Below are 11,670 nucleotides of genomic sequence, written 5' to 3'. Positions count from 1 at the left end.
AGTCTCTGCGCTTGTGCTAAGTTTGTTAGAGGCAATGGCGCATCAGTCTACCTCGCCAGCCTCACAGGATCTTCCCCTCCTCATAGCCTCTGGTCAGCCACATTATGGGGAAGGAGGAGACAAGAGCTCACTGTGTCGGGATGCCCCAGGGCCAGGTGAATCTGAGCATCTCACTAAAACCTGTACAGCTATACGTAACGCTGGACGATATTCATCCATAATTAAAGACAAAAGCTCCCGCTCAGAATAGCGGCGCACACAGCTCTGCATTAATTGATGTTTGTTAAAAAAAGTGAGTGCAGAATGTAATGTATGTAATGGCTGCCTTGGGCATAGTTTATTAATAAGGACCCCACTTCATGACAGGCTAGCGAAGCAGCATGGAGAGGCAGTTACATAAAGTCTGGATATGAACTCCTACTGAGTCTCTGTGTGTGTGTGTGTGTGTGTGTGTGTGTGTGTGTGTGTGTGTGTGTGTGTGTGTGTGTGTGTGTGTGTGTGTGTGTGTGTGTGTGTGTGTGTGTGTGTGTGTGTGTGTGTGTGTGTGTGTGTTTGTGGTAAAGAAAGAGTGGGAGAGAAAGGAGGGCAAAAGAAAGGGAAAAACAGGCACAGACTGAACCTAGTATAGATTGAGGCAGAAGCTTTAGCAGAAGAATATGCAGTTTCTGTCAGACTCACCCGCTCTCCAGACCGCGGCCTCTTCTTTGGCCGTGTAGGCAAGGAGTCCTCCTTTGGGTTGGTGTCAATAGCCCAGTAAGAGCCCTGCAGATGGAGGAAATATAAGTGAGCTGATAAAACACAACATATTGTTTTTTTCACATGACATTCCTAGGATGTTTGCACTGGACTGAGGCATTTCCTCTCTGACATGACAGCACACAAGCTTCAGATCATGCATTATTTGGAAATCAAAGGCCTCATCTGCTTTTCTAAAGCCTGTCCTATCAGCCCAAGCCTTTAGTTGAGTTGATAGCTGTGAGTTTGTGCAGCGTGTGGGTGGGCATTGTTAGAAGAAAGGCTTGGCTTTTTCCTCCTCTGCGGCTGCTTCTCAATGAGAGGCTGGTGAGGGCAGCTGGTGGTGGTGAGAATGCTAAGCCTTTCTGAAGCTGTACTTCCTCAGCCTCAGGTACTGAGTCAGAGCACTGTTGCAAAGGATAAAGCCTCCACAGTCTCAGCCCAGAACCGAGGTAGTACTAGCCCTGCCGTATTGCTTTCTTGTGAGGTCTGAGCAAGGCTAATCAATGAGAGAACAGTTGGGGCTGGCTCTTGGGCTGCAGCTAGCAATTCCACAACCATGCTGCATTATTTATCTTTGCATTCGGTACCCCATTTAATTTATTTTCAATGGTTTTCTTCCTTGAAGCCAACAGGAACGAGGCTCACAGTACAGATTTTTACCCTGAGGCCTGCATTTCTGAATTTATTTTTAATATTTCATATGACCCCTGATAAAATCTCAATTGTCCAGAGAAAGTGAGAGCGGGACCTTTAAAATTACTTCCTTAGCAGAGACAGTAATTGTTATTTCCGTTCTGAACAACAGGAGAGGCCATAGAACAAGCTGTATCTCAAGTATCTATACAATAACTACAGCATAATGGTCTGCTCTGGTTAAAGCCAGCAAATCTGTTTTTTTTGTTGTTCTTTTTTTCTAAGCTTGCACACACTGCTGCGATTGTTAAAAAGAAAAGCCCGGGTTGGCCTATATTTGTCAGGGGGTTAAAATTATAAGCTTTAATATGTGCGAGGCTTTGGGGTCAATTAACATTTTCCTCAGAGGGAAGAATAATTCACAGCACAATCAACAAAAAGATGAAGGAACATCTCATATTGATGTAGGCTACAGTAAAATGCAGCAGAAACCTCATTAACCACCCGTGTTTTATACATGAAGCCTCACCGTAGAAAGTGTGTAAAGGTGAGAAAAGGTGGCTCTGCATGTGATCCAGCTCTGTGTTAGGATGCAGGGGTTAAATGCAGGAGTGCAGTGGCAGATGTTTAAAAATTAGGAGTCAAAGAAACAAAGCCAGGCTTGGTGGCATTTATTTTAATTAGGGGGGGGGGAACATTAAGTTAACCCTCATGGGAGGGGAGTTTCTGCATTTCCCTACACCCACCCCAAGAGAGTCGGCAGGATAAAAGAAAAACATATAAAGAGTGAGTAAATTATTCACAAATATCCTGCAATAAACTGTAGCGATGCCAAGCGAAGAGTGCCGTGGAGTCTGGGGCAAAGCCACAATATCCTCTGCAGCCATGAAACAAAGGCTGCTGTAAAGATAGTTAAAACAAAAACAAAAAAAAAACAGCAGATCCTGATAACAGATGTACTCTACCTGCTCTCTTCCCGTAAATGACACAGCTCATTTTCATACATCAACATATAGTTTGTCATCTAGTTCCCTTTTTGTGTGTTAATAGAGGATGGACAAACACAACAAATACACTGGTTATCCCGGTGACTCCAGAGTGAGCCATAAGACCAACTAAAATGAAGATTATTAACAGTAGCGTTCACTGGCTGCATTTGTACCTCCAAGGTAGAAAGGGTGTGTTTATGTACAATACCAACTGTCATCTCTTACACCATCTCAGAGAGAGCGAGTCAGACAGAAAGCGACATGACTCTCCTATCTCATCCAACCAGCAGTTCTCATATTCCTGCCACATTACAATATTGATGCAACATATCAAGAGCGGCTAGCGCCTCTTTGAAGTTGTCTTCGGGGGGGAAGGGAGTGAGGAAAATTCCAAATTAAACATTAAGGATGCGAGCATGTTGGCCATGCATTTGGAATGGGATCCATACAGCAATAGATTATTTTGTATTTAGTGGAGCAGCTCCCAGGAGTGTCAATATCAGAGGATTACAGCAAAACATGAAATTAGCATTCAGTCCCCATCCTCTACACAGCTAGGCGTAGCTCTTCATGCATGTGTCGGTGTGTACGATCGTGTGTGTGTGTGTGTGTGTGTGTGTGTGTGTGTGTGTGTGTGTGTGTGTGTGTGAGAGACTGTGTGTGTGTGTGACTGTGTAATTATTTGTGCGGCTCCCTAAGCATATGTAGTGTATGCTCTGACAGTGCCGGGATGATATCTGGGTTAGGCTACATATGGTTAGACCTATGCATGCCATCAGACTAAATATAGGCCCAAAGGCTCCTTGTTCATGAACTACTCAGTGGACTAGGGGACGCTACTTATCAGGTTGATGTTGCAACAGACTGTGAAGTAAATCTGGCTGAAAAAGCAACTGTAGGTGGTCCTACTGAGATTCAAATGTCAAATTAACATGTTGGTCTATACATCATTTTACAGAGAAGAAAAATGGGAGTGAGTTCAGAGAAAATGGGGTCTGATATTTTTTCCTAAGTAGGTTCAGGTTCAACCTTGAGTAAATACTTGAGGGACACAAGATTCTGGAAATGTCCTGACTTCCACCCTGTTACGGCCCCATCTCCACCAGTTTCCACAAACTTTTTCTCTCTCTGTCTCTCTCTCTCTCCGTCTTCATCACCCACATCTGCCGTCTGTGCTGGTCCAACAAACTAGTCTGTCCTTACATTTGAAATGCAGTCTTGTGGGGGTGGGAGGTTCATAATAGATTATGAGCATGCCATGCATTTCCAGACTGTCAGAGCCCTGGCAGCCATTCAAAGGTAACATTTTTCTACCAGAGATAGCATGATACACACCAAAAAAATGTTGTAACAGTGAATTCAATTTCACAATTGCATGCATTCTTCTTAGTTTATATTGAAAATAATGTTTAGATGTCTCACCTTTCCTGGGTCATCTTTGGAGCGAGGCACTTTGAGAAAACACTTGTTCAATGACAGATTGTGCCGTATTGAGTTCTGTGGGGGAAAACAGACAGAGAAAGGTGGCGAGGTAAGTGAACACATCGAAAGTGTGGACAACATCACTGCCAGCAGCAACAAGGACATACAACATGTTGGCATGTATCATTTAGGGTTCAGTCACAGCTCCTGTCATCAAGGTCAACTTGTTTCAGTGGCGTGAGATCTGGCCTGCAACTGTGTCCAGACTTCACTATAAACATGAACACAAGAGCTCAAGCTGTGTACAAAGTCAACAGGAAGCAATATCTTTCATCAATGTCCAACAAACTGCATTCTGGTTGCATAACATATCGAATTCCTCGGGTGCCAAAAATAGGAGCCAAAAGGAATCCCACACTGGGATGGTTGCTGATACTAGGGCCTGATATTAATTAATGCTTCAGCGAGCTCCTGTGGGGGCAGGAAATAAATTATGTAGATCATTCTGAAAGTTAACTCATTACAGTGTTACAAGCTACTCCACGGCAGTGAAGAGGGAGGTTCATCCAGCTGCCTGATTGGGGAGGCGAGGTGGGCTGAAGTAGCCACAAGGGCTGGAGAGCGATGCTCCAGGCCTGGGTTAACCAGCTACAGCGAGGCCCTCAGAACCAGCTGGAGGCAGGCCAGCTGAGGGCTTACAAGAACCAATGGATGCACACGTTACTCCACTCCACTTTATGAGTGGTATTGACAGATGGCCACACTAAAAAGCTGTAGGATTCTCTGATGATTTAAACGGATGCAGAGGGAGAGAGAGGCACATAGAGAGGGAGACAGAGACAGACCCCCAAGTGCAAAAGACGGGAGCTGCTTATTCAGTAACAGTATAGGCAATTATACCACAGGAGGGATGATAATGACAGCCTCGTTGTAATGCTGTCAATCTCTCTCGTTAAAATCACTCTGAAATGCCAATGCAATCTAGAAAACGTCTAACACTGCTCTCCAACAGAAAATATAGAAGGGGAAACTGGCGCCATCGTCTTCTTGTGCCATAAGGGAATATTTTCTGAAAGTGGATCTCAACCAAAAATCTATCTTTTGAGTATCAAACTATCATCCCCATAGGCTTGAAAGAAGATTGTAAAAAGTCTGCAGTTTGCTCCTTCAGAAAGATTTCATGTTACAATGCCCAAAAATTGTTTCACGACAATGGCTTGCTGCTGCAGCTCAAACCCAGTTCAAGACTCTGGTTTTAGCTTGCAGAATAGGAAAGGGAACTGTTCCTTCAAACCTCCAACCACGGCCAAACCCTGCACTCTGACGCAATGCACAAAGGAGCACAATGCCCTTGTGGTCGCTCATCTCAGTCAAGGCTCTATTCTTTTCTGGCCAAGCAGCGGTGGAATGAACTGCCCACTGAAGCCAGGATAGCAGAGTCAAATAATTTATTATGCCACAGTAAAAACCCGACTTTTCAGAGTATACAACCAGCACTTATTTATTGTAGAACCAAACTTGCACTGTGGCACTTAACATGCTTTTAGTTGTTTGCTAAAAAGGGTTGCACTTAAAATGTTTGATGAATCTAACTTTGAATCCCATCAAAGATGAATTCATTGTATGAAATTCATCTGCAAAAATGAATGTAAAGTAAAAATTTCAAGTTTTCAAAGAAAAATGTCTAATGGAACCTCTTGACACACGAGAATCATATTGTACTACTCTGCTCAACCTTTATATGCTCAATGAAAAAGGCTACCTCCATGTCATAATATTCACTTTCCTCAAACAACATGCTGCACATAAGAATGCCAGCAGAAAAGTGCATTATGCCGTAGGACATTTTGACACTTTTTGTCTCCAACCACCTCCAATACAATATAACTGACACACATTCAAGATAACCGAACCATAGCATGTTGTTCTGAAGGAGAAAAATACACCTTTTACGACTACAGAGATGAGTGTTTGATACCCAAAAGATGTCGGGTAGAGTATCATCCAAATACCTGAGCTGAGGAAAGTGAGTCCATACAGACAGAGACAACAGTACAAAAGAGATAGAGCTTAATAAGAGACGCAGAAGTCATACAATCCGACTGTTGTACGCCTACAAACAAGATAATCAGGAATCTAATGTGAAGTCTATTTCCATTTTCAATAAATCAAAAATTCAAGATGTAAAGATTTTTTTCTATTAACTGATTAATGGTTTTGTCTGGGACATGTCAACAAGTAAGAAATGCCCCACACACATTCTGAGAGCCAAAGATAACATCTCCATTGTTTTATCTGAACCCAAAGATATTTTATTTAGAATGATTAAAAACACAGAAAAGTAGCAAATCTTCACATTCAACGTCATATGAAACTGCAAATATAAATCCATTATTAATTCATGCATTTTCTGTCTATTGACTAATGATTCATGGACCAATTGTTTTAGTTCTAGTTGTTCTAATTTTAAGTTTTACAAACCATGATTGTCCATTACAGCCTCTGTTACGCACCAAAACACATTAATGGAACGGTTTCAACCACAATATATATTGCTCACACTGTTATCAGATCTTCAAACCTAGAAAAGGAAACACTTGAGCTTGCACTGCGATCAATGCTGTGATGCAGAAAACGCTTATCTGTAGAATCAGATGTGAAAACTCCTTGGAGCTGTATGTGAAAACACAAATGTTTGAATCAGTTTCATCAGAAATGGAAGTGACTTTACCCTGCCATCGCCCTAGTACAAAGTCTGTGTGATGTCCGATTGAGCCCAAAGTGTGAGAAATCACAGCGAGCGAGTAGGCATGTTGGTTATGTTTCTATCATGCGGCTAGCAAAAAAACAAAAAACAAAACAAAAAAAACATAAGAAAAAACATCAAGGGCGAAGAAGGAAACTGTAAAAACTATGAGATTCAGGAACTTCTGTCGGGTTAGGGTTAGGTTTAATTACGAACCTGATACCTGACCACAGTGTAATCCCCTTCATGACCTGCCTCCTGATACAATGATACAGAGTATTTCCAGTAAGTGAGAATGAATCTAACATGGGCAATATCCTGTTGTGTGCTACATGACAATGGTAGGGTTGGACTTTGGTATTTAGTTTTCAATTTCGGATTTTTAAATTTTTTTTGTTTTTATAACATGAGCAGTCAGTCTGATGTGTGTAGAGGCTTGTGTAGTTTTACTCGAGCAGACTGGTGTTGTTTTCAGGTGATTTAATGAAGATAAACAACATTTACGGCCATGCGTAATGCCATTGCACAGGGAGCTTGCTTGCCGGCTCCTTCCCAGTCCATGCTGCTTACCAATCCTAGAAAAACAGCTATAAACGGGACTAAAGATCCTGCCTAGACTGAGGCTCAAAGATGCTCTTCCTCATCCTAGGCCCAGCCTGACTACATTACACAAACTGCAGTGACAGCACCATTACACAGGCCTTGTCCTTTTAGCCATACTCTGTCCCTTGGCGTGTCACAGTTCGACTTTAGTTCAAATGAATAAAACAATGTGAATGTGACCATGCATAGTGGATGGTGACAAAAAGATACGAGGCACTCGATTTAGCCAGGGACTATGCTGCTTTAAAATCCTGAGACATGTCCAACAGGGGAGTGTCTGAGCGGGAGGGTGTGTGAGGCATGCTGTACAATGCCTTACACACTTAAGTACTTAAAACCATTTTCCCTTCACAGCCTCTGAGTGTGTGTGTGTGTGTGTGTGTCACTTGATGCCAGGCGGGCAGAAGCGGCTGAACTTTCTCAGAGACGGCTCTATCCATTAAAACCTTCTGCTGGGCCTAAATCATTGATACAGTCAAGCAGCCAAGGCCCGCCGCTACATTAGAAGTTTACTTTTTAATGAACTCTGCCTGCCCGCTCTTTTCTCCTCTTGACAGGCCCTGCGCCCGCGCCGTCCCATATTGTGTCAGACAAACTCTTTCCAGACACATTTATGGTATGAAACTAACAGGCTGTGGGTCATTTGTAGGCGAAGAGATAAACCAGAACAAAAGAGGACTTAAAAAAAAACAACGGCAGCAGTGGGAAGAAAAAGAAAGCAAGGTGACAGCGACAGTCGCTGCATTTGATAGATCACAGTGTATTTGCTGAGTAGGAGGGAAAAGGGAGAGCAAGACAACGATAGGCTGATGAAAAATTAAGGCCAATTACTGCTGAGCATATAAACAATATGTCAGCATTTGAGCAGCCGCTCCTTGAGTACAAAGTGTTCGCTTCAAGACAGTAGACTATAAGTTGTGTATTAGATTGGTTGGTATCATCAGCACAGAAGGAAGTGAAGTAGGTGGAAGAGGTCAGAGGGTGTGAACAGTGATACACAAAGTGAGTCAGACAGAGCTCACTGCAGGGGTCCTGCCCAAGTGCTGCCCAGCATCTACCTGCAACCCCCACAGAGCACTTCATATCCTACCTCAGCACAAGCCTGCGTGTGTGTGTGTGTGTGTGGGATGCCTCCTACACACCTAAAACACACACACACTCATATACACACACACTGGTACGTGTCTCCTAACAAATGGCGGTGATTTAACACACCAGGACAGCAGTGGAGGCGTAAGCAGCTCCGCCCTCGCTGCCCCCCCCCCCCTGCTGAGGAGCGCTGCAGCTCAGCAGAAGGGCCGCCAGGGGAAAGTAGGTCAGGATGACCTCTGCGCTCTGCGTGTCAAACGTTCAGAGTGAGCTAAAGGGACAGGCCATGTCAGAGCCCTGCTCCTCACAGCTGGGGAGGAGGAGGCACCCTGTGCACACGGTCAGGGACCCAAGGGAGCAAACTCGGCATGCTGGGACAGACACACGTATGCACACATACCGGTTATGACATAGGGACGAACACCAGCAACCGAGTGAGAGGAAGAGTCACACTTTGGTCCAACGTGTATAAATCAATACCCCCGTAGGTTCCTGGTGTTACCACATTCACACCATCTTCCTGCAACTTTATGCCTCAAGACAAAGAGGCTTAAAAAGGAAAAATGAAGTGTGCTGGGGCTCAAACAAATCAACACACGGCCCACTCTAATGTTTTCCACAGCTAACAAAAAGCAACAAAAGGCAGTTTACTTAAATCCTTTCAAATGAGAGTCTATGACAACCTAGCAGTTCTCTTAAAGTGTTAAGATTAAACTCAAGATGGAGGGGAACTTGGATGCTGCTAGATTTATCATCTTTGTGATCAAAGTGTTGTCCCTAGCAGTGCAGTGTGTGGTGAATGGTGTAAGGGACCAGCTGTTAAACACTTTAATGACCTCAGCTACAGGAGCTGCTCATCAAACAAAATATACTGACAAAAAATCATTCCTGAGTAAAATTTACTTCTCCAATAAAAAGCAGGTCTGGGGAGAAGCGCAAAAAGATGCACAGACTCAGAGTAAGGCACAGTTGTTGTAGGTGACTTTATGTACCCAATCACAGTACCACACCTGTTTTAAGTTTATACCAATTCGGATTAACTCAACATGTCTCTTCACATTCACAATGAAATAGAACATAGTATGCACCACAGGGCTTTTAGAGTGAAAGAAACCGCGTAAAAATATTATACAGGCCTGTGTTGCCACATTTAATATCTTGCATGCAGTGTCTGCAGAGGAGGGCGAATGGCAAATCAGAAGCACCAAAGAAAACATTTTTGCTGGTGCCATAGCTTGGAGGATAGGACCTCAACCTCTAATTGACCTGTCAGCACGTCTGAAAAAGACTTGAGCCACTGCTTCAGATCTATTTGAAAAATACAGAAATAACATCTGGTGAATGGAGGAATGGTTAGACGGCAGAAAAGAACTGATCATTGAGTGGGTGAGTGAGTGAGTGAATGAATGAGTGAAACAACAACAGCCAAACAAATAGAAAGCAACACTGGAAAACCTTGGCTCGGTATGTGCTCATGAACATGGACCATAGTTATCAATAAAAAGTGAGGCTGATGTCACAGTAGAAAGCAGTGACACAGCGAAATTTCAATCACTGAGTGGAAATTACTTTATGCAAGAACTTCATCCAAAATGACGAAGCATTTCCTGTTGCATGCTAGAAGAATGCAGCATTTTTAAATGCCAAATTTGAATGTAACCTTATAGTATTTACAAACTACTGCGCTATGATTGACATTCTGTTTAATGTGTTCTTTCTGCATAGAAAGTAAAAAAAAAAAAGACTCAGAGAAGGGGCTGGAAGAACATCAACTCTTTCTCCCTCGTTGAGATTTTCTGCATCTGGTATCGCCGTGCCCACAGCTGCTCGTGCTAACGCTAGGTTCAGTCACTTCGTTGACTACATTCTAGTAGCTACTACAAAGCTGACGGGAAGGCCTGAGGTGAAAGAGAAGCGCACAAACTGCCCATCAAGATGACTCAATCCATCGGAGAGTATAAGCCATAGGCCTACATGTTTGAGCCGGCTTCAGACAGGAAGTGGCAGAGCCCCACAGGTGGATGGAGGGACACGGAGCCCGAGCTGCCTGCCCATGGAGCCAACATTAGCAATCTGCAACTAAGTTATAGTTTCAGCGTCCTGGACCCGGCATCATTCAGAGCCAGACTCAGAAGAGTTGTCCATTGCGCACTAAAATTGTCCACTAGCAGACGTATCAGAATGGTAAGTGAAGTAAGCATCTATTACTAGTGTCTGTTGTTTGTTAGCTCTTTCGCTTGTAACTGTCAGTGTGTTTTCTCTCTGTACTGACAGAGCTGGATGTTTCAGGTTTCTTTGCCGGTGTTGTGTCAATGTCGTTTATTGTCAAATAATGTTTCACATTACAGACGCCGATTGGTTTATGGATTAGTGACATAACAACTAAAGCTCGCCGAGAATACGTTTGAAATTGTTGTGGAAATGAATCTGTTCAATAAAGATCAACAAACAGGATCAGCTTTTACTTTGTGGTTTATTTGACAAAGTATTTTTCTCAGCAGACAAAAATAAGTTCAACCCCTGCCGTCTCATGCACAAAGCTCAGAGTCAGAAGGGGTGACCCTGAGTTTAGTAGCAATCTCACTGTTGAGGAGGAATTCAACTTACAGATAAGGTCACAAGGGCAAAGACTCAGCTGGGTGACACCTTCAGACAAAGCATTCTCTCAGACTTGTCACCACAAGATTTTACAGGAACAGGATGTACAGGTCAAAAATGTCTGTGTTCTCTGGGATTATCTCATGTCATGTGACAGATCATATAAAAACAGGGCAATTCATTTTGTCATAGGATCAGGTTTACACAGGAGATGCAGGATTCATGTCTAACCTAATAAATATATTGATTATAAATTACAAATATCAAAAAAATCACACAATAACCCTCAAATTTCATAGTGCACAGACATCTCCTCCTTCAGGAGAGGAATGTGAAAACACCTCTCAGTGGAAAACTTTGCACAGATACCAGATGCCATAAACATAAGAAAAACACAATTTTAAGTGGAAGGAGACTTTAATTACCATAAGAACCACTCTCTTTCCTCCAGTATTTCTGCAACTCTTTTGTTGACGTTCCAAGCAAGCTGACCCGATACTCAAAGGTCGAGTTAAATCACTGCAGACCACTGATTGGTCAGAGAGAACATCACTAGTTCAACACAGGACTTCATTGACAAAAAAAAACTACGCTGATGTTTCTCAGGTCGCCGTTGAAAAGATTCAGCAAGTGCAGCGTTGAAAATGATGGCATGGTTGTTTCATGTAGCGCCTCTATGGCAATCAGCTGAGAATTCAACTACACCAGGGAGTTAAGTGGAAAAACAAAAAAGGGAAAAGTACCGGAACCAAAAAAGTGAGTTGAGACGAGCAGGGCACACATGACAGTTTCATTTTCTGCCAAGCCCAAACTCAGAGACAGAGTGAAAGACAGAAAGAAAGCTGTCACAGT

General features: G+C 43.1%; 1 protein-coding gene across 1 annotated transcript in view; it reads right to left on the bottom strand.

Moving 5' to 3' along the window:
- Window positions 1–11,670, bottom strand: part of foxj3 (forkhead box J3) — a 71,016-nt gene that overhangs the window by 10,576 nt on the left and 48,770 nt on the right. The window contains exons 3-4 of the mRNA XM_083938942.1: window positions 3,783–3,857; window positions 679–762 (exon numbers count right to left, since the gene is read on the bottom strand). Of these exons, the coding sequence (XP_083795068.1) occupies window positions 679–762; window positions 3,783–3,857 (159 nt within the window). The remainder of the gene's footprint in view (window positions 1–678; window positions 763–3,782; window positions 3,858–11,670) is intronic.

This window comes from Echiichthys vipera, assembly GCF_963691815.1.
Source record: "Echiichthys vipera genome assembly, chromosome: X".
Lineage (NCBI taxonomy): Eukaryota > Metazoa > Chordata > Actinopteri > Perciformes > Trachinidae > Echiichthys > Echiichthys vipera.
The sequence above is the reverse complement of the archived record's forward strand: the minus strand, read 5'-3'. Positions and strand labels throughout refer to the sequence as shown.